At 56.5% G+C, this 16681-nt stretch overlaps 2 protein-coding genes across 5 annotated transcripts in view; one reads left to right on the top strand and one right to left on the bottom strand.

The window, feature by feature from the left end:
- USHBP1 (USH1 protein network component harmonin binding protein 1) overlaps nucleotides 1-16681 on the top strand; it is a 137412-nt gene that overhangs the window by 107514 nt on the left and 13217 nt on the right. The gene's annotated exons all lie outside the window — the stretch shown is intronic.
- Nucleotides 1-16681, bottom strand: part of KCNN1 (potassium calcium-activated channel subfamily N member 1) — a 36196-nt gene that overhangs the window by 13147 nt on the left and 6368 nt on the right. For 2 of the 4 annotated variants that reach the window (XR_011558349.1, XM_070743077.1), the window contains exons 2-4: nucleotides 9403-9529; nucleotides 1071-1514; nucleotides 236-331 (exon numbers count right to left, since the gene is read on the bottom strand). Coding sequence is in view for 3 of the 4 variants with exons in the window: in XM_070743077.1 (XP_070599178.1) it covers nucleotides 236-331; nucleotides 1071-1514; nucleotides 9403-9420 (558 nt within the window). In the remaining variant the exon portion in view is untranslated. Of the gene's footprint in view, nucleotides 1-235; nucleotides 332-1070; nucleotides 1515-5472; nucleotides 5520-9402; nucleotides 9530-16681 lie in introns of those variants that run through there. The other 2 variants (XM_070743094.1, XM_070743086.1) reach the window with 2 other exon arrangements.

The raw sequence follows: 16681 nt of genomic DNA, 5'->3' as shown, positions 1-16681 counted from the left end.
GAGGAACTCCTCCCTCGGGGCCCAGCCAGGTTTCAGTCCCACATGCCAGGTCGGCCTCCTCACTTTGTTTACGACCGATCTGGCCTTGAGCAGCAGCAGCTTGAGCCCAGGGCCCGGCTATTCCTCCCTTCCCTTACTCCCTTCCCTGGCTTCCTAAATGAGGACCCAGATTATTGGGGGCAAGAGGCGCCAGGGGGTGCCAGGGCATTGGGGGTGGGGGGCGGAGGGGCCTCACCTGGATCTCCCGGGCGTGGTACATGATGATGAGCCCCAGCAGGATGGCGGTGGACAGGCTGATGAGGCATTTCAGGGCAAAGGAGTAGGAAGAATCCTGACAACACAGAGACAGAGAGAGAGGGAGCCTCATTGGACCCATAGGCCGCCCAACTCCTGACCAGCCCCCTAATGGAGGAGGACAAGCAGGAAGGAAGGAGCCCAAGGATGCCCCCACCCTCCCCGTCCTCTGTGTGTGTGGAGAGTGGTGGGAAGGGGCAGGCGTTGACCTTCATGAGCCTCCAGAGGGGGGGATGGGTGAGCCGAAGGTTTTGTTTCCTGGCTCCCCCACGGGTGGAATACATATTGGGCTCCCCTCCCCCACTGCTTTAACTCCCGGGGGGGGGTGCAGAATTCAGTGCAATCACTCATGGGGGGGCCAATATTCTGACCAAGACATCCCAAATTGACAAGCACTGTCAATCAAGGCAATAAAATAAAACTTTTGATGAGCTCGGGTGGGTCTGGAGGCCTTGGGGGTGGGATCTTAAGAGGAGAAAGAGTGAAATGGGGAGGGAGGGGGGCTGAGGGAGAATGGCTGGGGGGGGGCACAGAAGGAGCCCATGAAGACCCCCAGCAGGGAGAAAAGACCCTTTGGTTAGGGGTGGAAAGGGTGGGGCCTGTGCCAAGGGGGCAGGAAGGGATTTGGGGGGGGGCAGCACTTTAAATACGGATTGGGGCCCCCAGGCTGGAGGGGGCCAACCATTCTGTCACCCAAGGGAACGGCAGAAAGGAAGAGGAGACGGGGGGAGACTGAGCAAGGCCCAGGAGGAGCCCCCCCGCAGACCCCCCCTCACCTTGGAGTAGATGCCCCAGGACAGTTCGGTCTCCGTCACCATCACCACGATGCCGAACATGCCGAAGATGAGGGCGTAGTCGCTCAGGCGCTTGCGCTTCTCAAAGAGGGCCCGGCGGTGGCCCAGGCGGTGCCCCACACCCTGGTTCCTCCTCTGGGCCTTCCCCCCCTCCTCCCCCTCCCCCTCCCCCCCTGCGTCCAGCCCCTTCCCGGCCGTGGAGACCACCACCTCCAGGTCCGAGTCCGGGAAAGTCTGCAGCGGCTGCGTCTCGGCGTCCATCTCGCGCAGGTGGCGGGGGGAGACCCCCAGGCGGCCCAGCGGCCCCATGGCCCCCCCGTTGTGCCGGCAGCTGTTCATGGCTATCTCGGGGAAGGGGCTGCTGCACTCGCCGGCCGGGCGCCTCGACCCCCCCGCATGGCTCACGGGGGGGCAGCTCGCCTGGACCTGGGGAGAAGGGGAGGAAGAGCCCGTCAGTTCCCCGAGCAGAGAAACCCCTGCCCCCCAGCGCCCCCCCCAGCCGGGCGCAGAGCCAGACCAGCCAAACACAGGCCCAGCATTTCCGCTGACCAAGGTCGTGACCTTTCTCGCCCCTCGTGGTTAAGTGGATCTGGTGCCCCCGTTGCTTCTCAGGATGTCACCAGTGGGGAATCACCTGACCCCCCACCCCCACCCCACTGGGAGAGTGCGACCCCCATAAATTCGAGTCAGTGGCCAAGCAGTTGAATGTTGATGACTTGACAATCTCCCCCACCCCCCACCCCCCCGGACACCAGACCAGCATAAATTGGGATCATGTGACACCCCCACCCCCACGGATTCTGCAACGGTCGTAAGTGTGGAAAACGGTCATCAGTCACTTTTTTCATAGTGGGGCTGCAACTTCGGCCACTGAATAAGATGGCCGTAAGTTGACCAGTATCTGTGCAGCCTCAAGAGACTGGTCAGGAGGCTTTCGCCGTCTCCGGTCAGGGCAGATCCCGGGGCCTGGGGGTCTTCTGGGGGGCTCTGCCCACTGGCTGGTGCTGCCGCCCCTGCCTCCTGCGCCTGGGGTGACCGCACGGGGCCTGGGACGGGGCTGCCTGCAGAGGGAGGGCCAGAGTGCCCCCTTTGTCTGGGCCCTGGGGGGGAGATGGAGGGGGTCCCCCTCCTGGGGGGAAGTGGGCAGAAGGGGGTTGAGCCCCTGCACAAGTCCTGCGTGGCCACTCTGGGGTCCGTCCTGGGGCCTCCGCCCTCCTCCCTCTCCCACTCTTCCTGTGCTTCGCTCTCTCTGCAGGTGAAGACAACATCACGCAAGGGGCCGACTGACCCTGTGAGATTTCAGCGCGTTTTCTTTGCCCCCCGTGCATGCGCAGAAGGAAAACCTGCCATGGACGCCATGCGCAGGGAAGGCAAGCGAAGCTGCACACCAGTAGCAGTGGTGGTGGCCCCTCCCCCAGTCCTGGAACCGGAGACGTGCCCCCCTCGTGCCCTCTGCCCTGGGGTCTGGCCCAGCTGAAGGACCCTTGCAGGCAGGGGGGGGTCTAACCTGGCCCTCCGTGACCCCCATGCCCCTTTCGGAGAAGAAGCCTCTCCCGCCCAGACTCTCCCTATGGACCCCATGGAAAGTGCAGCCCCCCCAGCTCACCCACCCCCCGACCGACCAGCCTCGCAATGCAACCCCTGGCTGCCAATCAGCCATTCGTGCCACTCACCCCTCCCCCCCCCGGCACAACACCCGACCGCAGGAAAAAAAATCCCCTTGGCTGCAGGAGGCCGGGGCTCCCCCTCTCTGACAGGCAACCCACGGGGGGGGGGGACTTCAGAATGCCCCCACCAAGCCAGCCCTGAGTGGCCGGGATTCGCTATTTGGGTGCCAGCAAGACTGGTCCAAAAGATACATTTACACAATACACATTTAGACTTATATGGCGCTTCACAGAGCTTTCCCAGCCCCCTCTAAGCGGTTGACCGAACCTGCCTCTTGCCCCCAACAATCGGGGTCCTCAATTTACCCAGGAGGGAGGGAGGGAGGGAGGGAAGGAAGAGCAATAGCATTTAGACTTATATGCCGCTTGCTAGAGCTTTTCCAGCCCTGTCCGAGCAGATGACAAAATCAGCCTCTTGCCCCCAACAATCGGGGTCCTCATTTGACCCACCTGGGAAGGAGGGAGGGAAGGAAGAGGGGATGAAACGCTGAGTCCCCCTTGAGCCAGTCAAGAACGAACGGCTGGCAGTGAGCAGACTCAGCCTGCAATGCCGCATTCTCACCACTGGGGGGAGGGAGGGCTGGAGGCTGCGTTAACCTTGGCAGTCAGCAGTGAGTTGGCCTGTGATGCTGCACTCTCACCACTGGGCCCCCCTGGCTCCTCATGCAATCAGGGTGCCCGAAGCAGGAAGCAGGTGAGGGCTCCCCACAACTCCCCCCCCCCGTCCTCCCCCCTCGGGAGGGAGAGGGAGGGTCAATCAGGGGAGATTTTGCCCCTGCGGCCACTTCCCGAAGGCAGGTTTGTCTTCCCATGGGACAGACATCCACCCTGCAGACCTGGCTGTGCTCGACCCCCCTTCTTAGGGGATTGCGGGGGGGGGGGGGTTGCCCACCTGAGACTTTGCCTCTACGTGACCCCACAAGATGGGTGACCGGCTAATAAAGAAACCTAAATAAACAGGGAGGGAGGGAGGGAGGGAGGAGAGATAGGGGCCTCCCTCCAGCCAGGGACCCCCCCCTGGACCCTGCTCTGACTGAGGAGGGGCTGGACTAGAAGACCTCCCAGGGCCCCTCCAAGCCTGTTATCATTGCCAGATGCCGCTTGAGCTTCAGGGATGAAAAGGGGGCAGTGGGGAGGGACAGAAGAAGAGCTCTGCCCTCACCCCCCCCCAATGCTGTTCCAGCCAGCCCGGTGGGAGGGGGCTGCAGGGGGGGCAATTCGTCCGGACATTCAGCTGTGCCAGGTCCTGGCATTGAAAAGCGGCAGGAGAAGGGCTGAGGGTGACCCCTTGTCCTCATGAGCCCCCAAACCTGCCCCCTTGTCCTCCCCAATGCTGGAGCTTGCAGGAGAGGGGGGAGGGGGAACTTGCCTGGGCCCCCACCCCACCCGGCTGCTCCCACAGATTTGGAGGAGGGTCTTGGGGGGATCCTTCCAGTGGTGATGGCAGGGCCAAAGAAGGGGGCAGGGGGGCACTAATGGAGCAGAACCCCCCCCCCCGATGAAGGCCTTCCTGGACTGAAAGGGGGAGGGGGAGACTTGAATCTAAAGATTGCCCCCACCCACTCCTCAGAGGGGGGGCTCTAGGACAGTCCTGGCTGGGGAGGGGGCAGCGCTGGGGAGGTGGAGGCACACTCTTTGGGATGGGGGGCAGCCCCCCCCCCAGCAAAGGCTGTGAAAGGAGGCAGCTCACTCCGGCCACCACTACGGTGCTGGGAACACTGGGCATTGTAGTGCTCCAGGCCAGAGAAGATGACCACTTCCTCAAATGCGCCAGTGAGGCCTCCAGGCAGAACCACCTCTGGCCCAGCGCCCGGAATTTCCTGGAAGTGAGGAAGTGCCCCCTCCCCCGGCCTGAGCCCCCTCTTCCCTCTCCCCCACCCCCAGACACCTGGGCCACGCTGGCCGAGCAGGAGTCCAGCTCCCCTGCTGCTCTTCCTTCAGGGTCCAGCAGGGCAGCCCCCTCCCCCCAACCCAGGCCAACTGCCTCCCTTGTGCCCAGCAGGGGGGGGGGGGGTTGAAGACTCTGCAGCCCCAGAGTCAAAGTGTGAATGGGGCCCTGGTGGGGGAGGGGGGTCTGGAAGCGAGAGGGGGGGTCCCTGGGGGGGGGGCTGAGGGGGAGAGGGCAGGCTGAGCCCCCTCCTCCCTCTCCCACTTCCAAGGGCATCTTGACCTCACCCCCCCAACAGCAGCTGAATTCCATGGGGAGGGCTCTGGGGCAGGGGGGGCAAGAGGCCTGGGCTCAGAGCTCCCACAGCAGCCCCCCCCTGAGCTGCGGGTCCCCACGAGGGCCTCCAGCCGGTCCAGCAGGGAAGCCGGTGGCGGGAAGGCCTGGGCAGGGGGCTCGTCTGGGGGGGTGGAAAGGTCCATGGAGACTGGCTTGAAGGGGGGCGCAGCGTCTCCTGGTGGGTCCACATTCGGGGCTCTTCTCGGGAGCCTCCTTGGCCGAGGACAGTCTGGGTGGGGGCTCGCAGGGGGCCGCCTTTCCACAGCTCCTGCCGCGGGGTCCTCGGCCCGGCGGCTCCCGTCTTCTCCTCGACGCATCCCCCGGCCCGCAGCCCCCCCCCCGCCCCCCTCCCCAGCGGCTCTCCCGGCTCTGCAGCTGCGGCGGCTGCCCCCCCCCCGGCAGCCCGGCCAAGGGGAGCGAGAGAGAAACAGCCGGAGCCCCGGGACGGCGCCCCCCCCCCACCCGCGCGAGCCTCCCGTGCGCCCCCTCTCACCTGCGGGGCGCGGGGGACGGCAGGGGGCCGGCGAGCGGGGGGCCAGCTGGCGGGGGGCAGCCCGAGCGGGAGGCCCCCCCCGCAGAGCGCCTGCAGCGACAGGTAGACCAGGTGGGCCGGGGCGGGCCGGGGGCGGCCGGGGGGCGGGAGGTCCGGCGCGGCGGGCTGGGCGCTGCGGGCGCGGGGACGCGCGGGTGGCGGCGGCGGCGGAGGGAGGAGGGCGGCGGCGGGCGCTCGCCCCGGCATCCCCGGCCTCGCTGCGCCCCGCCCGGCCCGTCGCTCCGGAGGCGCCCCGGTGGAGTCCGGCCCGTCGGTGGCGGCGGCGGCGCTTCGGAGTGGCGGGCGGGGCGGGGCCTCCCTCCCCTCGCCCCGCCCCCTCCCGCCCTCCCCCCGCCCCGGGACCCGCGCCCGCCGCAGCCCCGCCGAGCCCGGCCCCCCCCTCAGCCCCCCCCCCCGCCTGAGAGCGCCCCCCCCCTCTCTGTGAGGCTTCCCCAGACAGAGCTGCATTTTCTGACCCACAGCCGCTGTGGTCCCCCCTGGTCACTGCCTGACTGCCCTCCGGCCTGCTTAGGGGCAACGACTGAACCCTGCTTGCGATGCTCGGGGGCTCTGGGACCCCGAGTGAAATTTGAGACCCTGCCGCTTATTTCTCATGCGGATCTGAAACTTGTGGTCAATCGACTCTTCCTCACTTGAAGGGTTGTTCTTCCTACCAGTGTGGGGTTTCCCCCCATTTGTTTACTTTTTGCTACACACTGATGGTTACATTTCATTACACCCAAAACAGTACAAGTGCATAGTAAATGCCAACACAACAGCAGGGTTAGAACCACAAAACCAACAATTAAATCAGTGAGGACTTGGACAGACTGGAATATTTTTGAAGACACCTCTGCAGACCTCCATGAACTGACAGATTCTGTAGCCTCATGTGTTAGATCTACCTGCACTGGTCAGGAACTTGTGAATATAGGCCAACAAGAAACCTTGGCTCACAGCTAAACTTAAGCAGCTACAGCAAGAGGCAGAGGAGGCCCACAGAAAAGGTGATAGAATCCGTGTGTATTATGACCAGGGGAGATCAGGGCGGCAAAAGGAACATCTCTGAAAACATGTGGAAAACTCTCAAAAACAACCACCGGTTACAGCAACCCCCCTTCCCAAGCTGAAGGAGATCAGCAATTGGCAGATGGCCTGAATGTGTCCTACTGCAGGTTTGAAAAGAAACCACAACCACTTATCTGCACAACCTCCATCCCAGACACACCAACAACGGCTAAATCTTCTACCACTGACCCCATCCCATTGTGTTTACAGCCCCTGGTGATCACAGAAAAGGAAGTGAAGGATCTATTTCTCAGACAGAAGCCTGGAAAAGCACCAGGCCCAGACAAGATAAGTCCTGCTTGCTTAAAAGTCTGTGCTGACCAATTGGCCCCATCTTCACCCAAACCTTCAACAGATCAAACAAATAAGTGTAGTCAACCTGATCCACGCAGCTTTTGCTCTGGCTATCTCACACTAATTACCAGACCCTACAAAACTTTTGCTAGACCCATCCTTGAATACAGCTCATCTGTTTGGAACCCATACTGCATCTCGGACATTAACACCCTTGGAAATGTCCAAAGATACTTCACCAGAAGAGCCCTTCACTCCTCCACTCGAAACAGAAGACCCTATGAATCAAGACTTTCAATCCTGGGCCTAGAATGCTTAGAACTAAGGCACCTTAAACATGATCTAAATATTGCCCACAAGATCATATGCTGCAACGTCCTGCCTGTCGGCTACTACTTCAGCTTCAACCACAACAGCACAAGAGCACACAACAGATTCAAGCTTAATATGAACTGCTCCAAACTGGACTGTAAAAAATATGACTTTAGCAATCGAGTTGTTGAAGCGTGGAACTCACTACTGGACTCCGTAGTGTCATCCCCAAACCCCCAACACTTTACCCTTAGATTATCTACGGTTGACCTCACCAGGTTCCTAAGAGGTCAGTAAGGGGCGTGCACAATTGCACCAGAGTGCCTCCCGTCCCCTGTCCTATAGTCCCCCCTATATCTCATATATCTTCTCTTCTATCTCTTCTATCCATCATCTATCTATTATATCTCTTTTATCTCTTATATATTCTGCTATTCTCTCTAGTTATATTTTACTCCTATATTTCTCTTCTATACTCTCTTGGATACATTCTACTCGTATATATCCTCTATTATTATGTTGTGTTATTGTGTATTGGACAGAACAAACAAATCAATCAATCAATCAATCAATCAATCCTGCTTCAAACGCTCCACTGTCACCCTGGTGCCGTAATCCACCAGGAATCCCACGTGCCCCCAAATACCAGACACAGCCGATAAAGTTAGTGACAGGAAACGAAGCTTAACTCTTAGCCCCAGACAAAACCAGGGGGTGATTTGACCTGCACCCCCCCCCCCCCACAATGAGATGGGCTAATGAAATGGAATGCCCTCAAGGGCAGTCTAAGCCCCCAGCCACCCCAGGTTTCAATGGTGTATTTATTGTGACCATTTCCACATCCGCCCTGGCATTGGTCAGGAAAAAGGCAGGTGGCTGTCCACTACCATACAATGTTTAAAATCTAAATAAACGGCCCGACAGCCAGAGAGCAGGTCAGCGGAGGCCTTGCCACTGAAAATGCCCCCAGGAGGATCGTGGCCAGAGGGGCCGCAGTGGCCGGCCCTGTCCCAAAGGAGGGGGCAGCTTTAGTCTCTGGGAGGGAGGGCAAAGGGAGGAAGGGGGTCACCCCTGGGATTCCCTGGAAAGAGGCCCCACCCTGGATGACCGGATGACCCTACGTGCTCCTGGCAGGAAAACAAGGCCTTTAGAGGCAGAAGAATTGATTCCAGCTGGAAACTTTAAAAAGAAAAAAATTCCAAGAGCAGTTAAGGACTGGAACTCGGGACCCGGGTGTGCAGGACGTGTCCCCTGCTTTGGAGGCTGGGCCCTGCCCTGGACAATAGGGTGGACTGGATGACCTCTTGATGTCCTCAAGTGACTGTCAAGGTTCCAGGTAGCATCCAAATGTAAATCAGTCCCAGTCAAAGTCCACCTCAAAGTCCCAATTTACTGCCAGAGCCTCCGTGGCCCCACACTGGGGGACCTCGCAGGTAGGAAAGGGGGGACAGGTCAAGGGAAATGTTTCTTCTTCCCCCAGAGGGTCATTGAGGGTGGATGGGATTCCCTTCCAGAAGACGCCGGGACAGTGGTCAGCCTGGAGAGCTTCAAGGCAGGATGAGGCAGACTCAGGGATGCCAAGTGTCTCATAGGTGGTGGTTGAAACGGGTGTCCACGTGCCGCCTCTATGTGGGGTGAGGCAGGCAGGGTTCCCTTGTGATTCCCCCTTTGTTGGGGGTCCAGGGGAAGGGAGGGTCTTGCCTTTTTCTTATGCTCAAGATCCCCACGGGGACCAATTGGGGGGGCCCTGTGGGACACAGAAGGCTGGACGCGATGGGCCTTGGCCTGATTCAGCCTTGGCTCCTCTGAGGTTCTTATGTCCCTGACCTGAACCTGAGCTCCCCACCCAGTTGAAGGGTCACCTCCCTCGTGTCCCCCCCACAACCTTCTCACGTTGCCCACTCAGGTGGTGCCAGCGTGGCCAGTTCTCCTTCCGCTTCCGCCCAGGTGGGTGGGGCTAGGATGGCCTTGAACCCCTCAAAGAAAGAATGCTTTTTGTGGCTGCATCTGCCTCCTCCTGGAAATCCCCCCTCCCAAGTCCCCCTCCACACCAGAGGCTCCTACAGAGAGTTGGGCGAGCCCCTGATTTGCCCCCAACTCCTGCAGTGGCCTTGGTGGCCCTTGGTGGCCGCCCCCCAGCCGCAACAGAGGCTCCCAGGCAGCAACGTCCGGCTTTCCTTCTATCTGGCACAGAGGGGGGGACAGGGGGGGTCTTACCTGCTCAACTCCAGTCATAGGGGACCGGCCTGGAGGGGCTCAACCTACGCGTGGCCCCCCCATGGAGGGAAGCCCAGCCAGCCCGTTGCCTCCCTTGGTTCTGGGCGCCATTGGCTTCCGCGACCCCCTGGAAGGGAAGGAGAGGAGAAGGCACCTGTCAGTCACCCCAAATGAGGAGGCTCGGGAAGGATCTGTGTGGGGGAGGAGAAGGAGAGCGGGAGCCCCCACCCCACTGCCACAACCTGGGATCAAGGCCCTGCCGACCATGGCCAGCCCCCCGGCCCCTTTCCGAACAGAATAAGAGAAGGGAAGGACTGGAAGGGACCCCTGGACGTCGCGTGTCTCTCGCCTACACGAAGAACCTTCCTCTTCTTCCATCTCTGCCTTTCACTCATTCTGACCACAAGGCCTCCGGTCAGAGTGAAAAAACGAAGGGTCCACATTTGGGCAAGAGAAACAAAACGCACAGGTGCAGCCTATGTGGCACATTGCTCAACAGTGGCAACTGCGAGAGGGACCCTGGAGTCCGGGTGGGACCACCATTGGAACAGGGGCCAGCCGTGGGCAGCAGCTGCCAAAAAAGCCCCCAACTCAGTTCTAGGCTGCGTCAACAGAGGGAGAGAATCAAGATCACGTGAAGGGTTAATGCCACTTTATGAGGCCTCAGCAAGGCCACACGTGGAATACGGCCTCCAGTTTTGGTCGCCACCATGCAAAAAGGATGTGGAGACTCTGGAAAGAGGGCAGGGAAGAGCCACAAAGAGACCAGGACATACGAAGAACCGTTTCAGGAACTGAACATGGCTAGTTTAATGAAAACAAGGAGTAGGGGAGACGCGATAGCAGTTGTACAAGTATTTAACGGGTCCAAAGAGGGGCGACAAGAATGGTGGCAGGTCTTAAGCATAAAACGTATCAGGAAAGACTTCATGGACTCCATCTGTCTTGTCTGGAGGACAGAAGGAAAAGGGGGGGACGTGATTGAAACATTTAAATACGTTAAAAGGTCCAGGAGGGAAGTGTTTTCAATAGGAAAGTGAACCCAAGAACCAGGGGTCACAATCTGATGTCAGTTGGGGGAAAGATCAGAAGCAACGTGAGAAAATATTATTTAACTGAAAGAGTAGTAGATGCTTGGAACAAACTCCCAGCACACGTGGTAGGTAAATCACTGAATTGAAACATGCCTGGGGGATAAACATAGATCCATCCTAAGATAAAATACAGGAAATGGTATAAGGGCAGACTAGATGGACCAAAAGGTCTTTTTCTGCCATCAATCTTCTAGGTTTCTGTGTTTAAGGGGTGGCACCAAAGAAGAGGGAGTCCAGCTATTCTCCAAAGCACCCGAGGGCAGGACAAGAAGCAACGGGTGGAAACTAAACAAGGAGAGAAGCAACCTATAATAAATTCCCCCCCCCCCGTGAGAACAATTAACAGAGTTAATTGACACGTGTGGCCAAGACCTGGCTGGGCGCTGAGGGAGGTGTGTCCAGCCGGGTTTCAGGTGTGGCATCAGCCACGGCCACAGGGACGGGAGGGGCTATTATAGCCAAGAAGACCTTCGGCCTGTGAGTCTCTCCTCGCGAAGTGGGACCCAGGGGTTCAGGTGGGCTTGTGGCTCACGTACCTGCCTCCCAGCTGTCCCAGGGGGGCCGGCTTGGCGGTGGAGTCCCCCCAGACCCCCGGTCTTGCGTCACTCGGCGAATCCTCTGGGTTGGCGCAGGCGTTCGTTCCTGGCAACCCTGGACCTGACCCAGGTGATTCAGGGCTTGGCTCATGGGGGGGGCACACACCTGACCGGGGGCTTCTCTCGGGGCAGTTGAGGAATGAGCTGGACTTAAGGGGCTTTGACCTCCCAGCTGAAGACTCTCTTCCACCTCTGTCAATGTTGGTCCACCGTCTCCCCCCCCCCCAAGCAGGAGTCCCCATACAATGTGAGACCAATGGCTGTGAAGTCTCTTCTGGTGGCAAGCTGTTCCAGGGTTGGTTATTTTCATTGTCTTTTTAAAAAAATTCTGCTGAGTTCTGCTTCTCCCCTTCCTCAGTTTCCCTCCGTGGCTCCTTCTCCTGCCTTGTAAGTGAAGCTTAAGGACACAAGAAGGACCTAAGAAGAGCCACACTGAATCAGGCCAAAGCCCCTCGAGTCCCACAGGTGGCCCCCAATTGTCCATGGGGATCTTGAGCAGAAGGAGAAGGCAAGGCCCCCCTTTCCCTGGACCCCCAACACATGGGACCCAAGGCTTCCACTGCCCAAACGTCCTTCCTGCAGAAGAAAAGCCGACATTGGTTTGATCAGTGGAGGAGAACGGAGGGGGCAGCAAGGAAGAAAGAGGCCGCCACCTGAACTGACCCCTGGGAGGAAGGAGAGAAAGGGGGGGGAAGGGAACAGCTCGGAGGGGGGTGGTTGAGCAACAGCCAAGCACCGAAGGAGGCCACACATTCACAGAGATCTCAGGCAGAAAGAGAGTTTCAGACAAGGGGGAAACACGTTTTACTGAGTGCTATGGGAGATAAAGTCTGATGAAGGAAGGAAGGAAGGAAGGAAGGAAGGAAGGAGGGAGGGAGGGAGGGAGGGAGGGAGGGAGGGAGGAAGGAAGGAAGGAAGGAAGGAAGGAAGGAAGGAAGGAATTACTGTGTACACAAAGCCTTTTCGGGATCCGATGGCACCCAAAACGTTGGTAGCAGACAAGGATCGGCTGGTCTACAGGGGGTCCTTGATTTACGACTGCAATTAAACCCACAATTTCCATCGCTCCGCCCCATTTTGTGACCTCCTTTGCCCCTGTGAATCACGGCCATTGCTAAAGTTACTAGCACTAAGGCTTCCCCACTGACCTTTTAGCAGGCTAACAGCCTTGGAAGGGACCTTGGAGGCCACCACAAGACCGACTCCTGCCCCACACTGCCCGGAGGCCTAGAAGAGCTCAGAGTTGGCCTCCTCCGGGTCCTGTGGACTAAGCAATGCAGGTTGGCGCGGGAGGGCCTTCTATGGAACCAGCTCCCCCCCGCCCCATGTCCTTACTGCTCCCACCCTGCTGGCCTTCTGTAGTGCCACAAAGACCTGGCTGTGCCGAGAGGCCTCGGGGGGCGTGAATAGTCCATCTTTCATGGCCAAAGTGTATGAATGGTGTGTGTGCAGACGATTATGACTGTTTTTTTAGATGCGATATTTGACTTCCTCTATTGCTTTGTACCTTTTTGTCTCTAGATTAGATTATTTTGTAAGCTGCCTGGAGCCCTCCGGGATTGGGGGGCATAGAAGTTGAATGAATGAATGAATGAATGAATGAATGAATGAATGAATGAATGAATGAATGAATAAATAAATCTAGTCTATCCCAGGCACGTTTCAATTCAGTGACTGTGGATTTACCACCCATGTCTGCTGGAAGTTTGTTCTAAGCATCTACTCCTCTTTCAGTCAAATAATATTTTCTCAGGTTGCTTTTGATCTTTCCCCCAACTCACCTCAAATTGTGTCCCCTTGTTCTTGTGTTCACTTTCCTATTAAAAACAGTTCTGAACTTTATTTAGCCATTTAACCTATTTAAATGTTTCAATCATTATTATTATTATTATTATTATTATTATTATTATTATTAATTTATTTATTTATTTATTAGATTTGTATGCCGTCCCTCTCCGTATCATGTCCCCCCTTTTCCTTCTGTCCTCCAGACTCTACAGATTGAGTTCATTAAATCTTCCTGATACGTCTTGTAGCCCGTCTTTGGACCCGTTCAATTTTGTCCATAACTTTTTGTAGGTGAGGTCTCCAGAACTGGACACAGTATTATTCCAAATGGGGTCTCCCCAGCGCTCTATATAGCGGGATCACAATCTCTCTCTTCCTGCTTGTTATACCTCTAGCTATGCAGCCAAGCATCCTACTCGCTTTCCCTACCGCCTGACCGCATTAAACAAATGGTTGTAAGTCGAGGAATAAAATGAAGGAACAGATTTGGCCTTCGTGGAGGTCACTCACTCCTCTGCCCTCCGCTAGAAGTCGCACAGAGCTGCAACCGGGGAGGGGATTAATGGGGTCTAAAATGTTATAGATTGTTTCATTAAGTGTTGTGAGTCCTCGGAGAGGGGCAACGTAGAAGTCCTCAGTTTTAGGAGGTCTTTCCCCTTTGAAAGAATAAAATAAAATACTTCACTTTCACAAGAAGCTTCTTGGGCTCTGACTGGATGGTTGGGAGCACTTCACCCCCCTTGCAGAGGAAGCCCCCCCCCCGCCTCCTCTCAGAAGGTCCTGGAAGCCCTGGGAGGTTTAGCTACCTAATTAAATGGAACGGGGTCCAAAGACGGGCTACAAAAAGGGCGGAAGGTCTGAAGCATAAAACGTTTCAGGAAAGACTCCAGGAACTCCACCCGTCTAGTCTGGAGGACAGAAGGAAAAGGGAGGACACGGTCAAGACATTTAAATAAGAAAAAAGAAAAAAGCAGAGAAAAAAGCGGAGTAGACTACAACACATGCAGATGGGTCAAAAGCTGGCTGACCGACCGCACCCAACGAGTTGTCCTCAGCGGTTCCAGATCCACATGGAAGAACGTAGGCAGTGGGGGACCACAGGGTTCCGTCCTGGGCCCTGTGCTCTTCAACATTCTCATCAAAGACTCGGACGAGGGAATAGAAGGGCAACTGATCAAATTCGCAGATGACACCAAGCTGGCAGGGGTAGCCATTACCCTAGAAGACAGGCTCCAATTACAGAAAGACCTAGACAGACTAACACAGTGGGCCCACACCAACAAAATGATGTTCAACATCGACAAGAGCAAAGTCCTTCACCTAGGCAGAAAAAACCCTGGACACACATACAACCTGGGAGAAACCCCTCTTAGCAGTAGCAACTGCGAAAGAGACCTCGGAGTCTTGGTGGACAATCAACTAAACATGAGCCAACAATCTGCAGCAGCAGCTAAAAAAGCCAACACAATCCTAAGCGGCATCAACAGGGGAATACACTCCAAGACCAGGGAAGTCTTAATACCACTCTACTACGCCCTGGTCCGACCACACCTGGAGTACTGTGTTCAGTTCTGGTCACCACACTTCAAAAGAGACATAGAAACTCTGGAGAAGGTGCAAAAAAGAGCAACCAAGATGATTAAGGGATTGGAAACCAAGACTTACGAAGAGAGTGAGGGAACTGGGCATGGACAGCCTAGAGAAAAGGAGGGCCAGAGCGGACAGGATAGCAGTCTTGTAGACAAGGGGATGTCACAGAGAGGAGGGGATCACTTTATTCTTCAGGGCACCAGAGGGCCGGACGAGCAACAACGGCTGGAAGCTGACCAGGGAGAGATTCAACATGGAGATAAGGAGGAACTTCCTGACGGTCAGAGCGATCAACCAATGGAACAACCTACCAGCGGACGTTGTGAACTCCAACACTCTGGACATTTTAAAGAGAAGATTGAACTGCCACTTGACTGGTGTACTATAGGATTCCTGCTTGGGCAGGGGGTTGAACTCGATGGCCTTCATGGTCCCTTTCAACTCTAACAATAAATAAATATGTAAAAGGGCTAAATAAGGTTCAGGAGGGAAGTGTCTTTAATAGGAAAGTGAACACAAGAACAAGGGGACACAATCTGAAGTTAGTTGAGGGAAAGATCAAAAGCAACGTGAGAAAATATTATTTTACTGAAAGAGTCGTAGATGCTTGGAACAAACTTCCAGCAGAAGTGGTTGGCAAATCCAGTCACTGAATTTAAACCTGCCTGGGATGAACATCCATCCATCCTAAGATATAGTATAAGGGCAGACTAGATGGACCAGGGGGTCTCTTTCTGCCGTCCATCTTCTATGCTTCTATGTTCTTCAGGGTCACCCGGGGGCTGCAAATGGTTCCCGTAGCCTGCAGTTTCCCCCTCTGGGAATCCATTCCTACTCCCACCCCCCACCCCCAAGGGTCTTCATCCCAAATGGCAGAGCGAAACGTCTGCAGAGGTTCTCGGCTATCTGGTCAAGGCTTTCCCAGAGGTGCTCTTTCCCTCCCATCCTGTCAGAGCGGAAGAAGATTCGTGGATGAGAAGCGAAACGTCTTCAAAAGGAAAAACAGGAAAGTCCCTTTGGGTCACCAGCTGTGCCACGGACGAGGGCCACCTCTCTCCTTGGTTAGTTTCCCTCCATCGTCTCTTGTCAGAAAATAGGTTTCCCCCTCCCCCTTCTTTGTGGCAGCCCCCCCACAAATACTGGAAAGCTGCTCTCCTGCCCCCCCCCATCTGCCTTTCCTCTCAATCAGCCCGTCCCCGTCCCTGAAACTGTTTATAATAACAACAACAAGAAGAACAACAACCACAACCAAGTTGGCAGGGACCTTGGAGGTCTTCCACTCCAACCCCCTGCTCGGTCAGGAGACCCTGCACTACTTCAGACAGATGGTTATCCAAGGTATCTGCTTCCACTTCTGGAGGCAACTTCTGCCCCACGGAGGATCAACCGTTCTGAGTGTCAGGAAATTCCTCCTTAGTTCTAAGCGGCTTCTCTCCCCCCTGTGAGTTGGTCGTGTGGTTGAGCCTCTTTCTCTTCCTGGTGACCCTCCCCTGCACTTTTTCCAGTCTCAGCCACTTCTTTGTGGTGGGCTGACCAAAACTGGACGCAGGATTCTAGTTGGGGCCTTATTGAAGGTTCTATCGAACATTTCCAGTGATTTTGGTTCTGTGCCTCCGTTTGTGCAGCCAAGGATTCGCTTTTCTTGGCTGCTGGGCTGTGCATGATTTGCTCTCGGTTAACTGACCGTCCACTGGGACCCTCTCCCGGCTGCTGCCTCTGAGCCAGGCTCTGGCCTACCTGGACTTGTACCTTTGCTTTTTTCCTGCCTAAGTATAAACTATTAGTGCAAAGCATTTTAAGCTCCGAGTTCTAAAAGGAGCCGGTCAGCGCATGGTGCATACAAAGAACTGGACAATGAAAAGAAAGAGACCCTCCCTCCGATGCGCAGGGCAAAATCTTATCAATGCAATTACACAGCGGCCTCTGCTGCACCCAGGATACAACAAGGGGCTGAATCTGAGCAGCATTACGGAGGGAACCTAAACCCCGTGTTTGCTTCCAACAGCCAGGGTGGAGCAAGGCTGGGCCACGAATCGGAAATATACACAGGAGAAAACGGAAAATCCCCTCGACTAAACAATGTCGTTTGGCGGGCCCCAGGGGAAGAGCCTTCTCTGTGGCGTCCCCGGTCCTCTGGAACCAGCTCCCCCCAGAGATTAGAATTGCCCCCAACCTCCCTGTCTTTTGTAAACTACTCAAAACTCATTTATG

Source organism: Erythrolamprus reginae, chromosome 1, assembly GCF_031021105.1.
Source record: "Erythrolamprus reginae isolate rEryReg1 chromosome 1, rEryReg1.hap1, whole genome shotgun sequence".
Taxonomy (NCBI): Eukaryota; Metazoa; Chordata; class Lepidosauria; order Squamata; family Dipsadidae; genus Erythrolamprus; species Erythrolamprus reginae.
The sequence above is the reverse complement of the archived record's forward strand: the minus strand, read 5'-3'. Positions and strand labels throughout refer to the sequence as shown.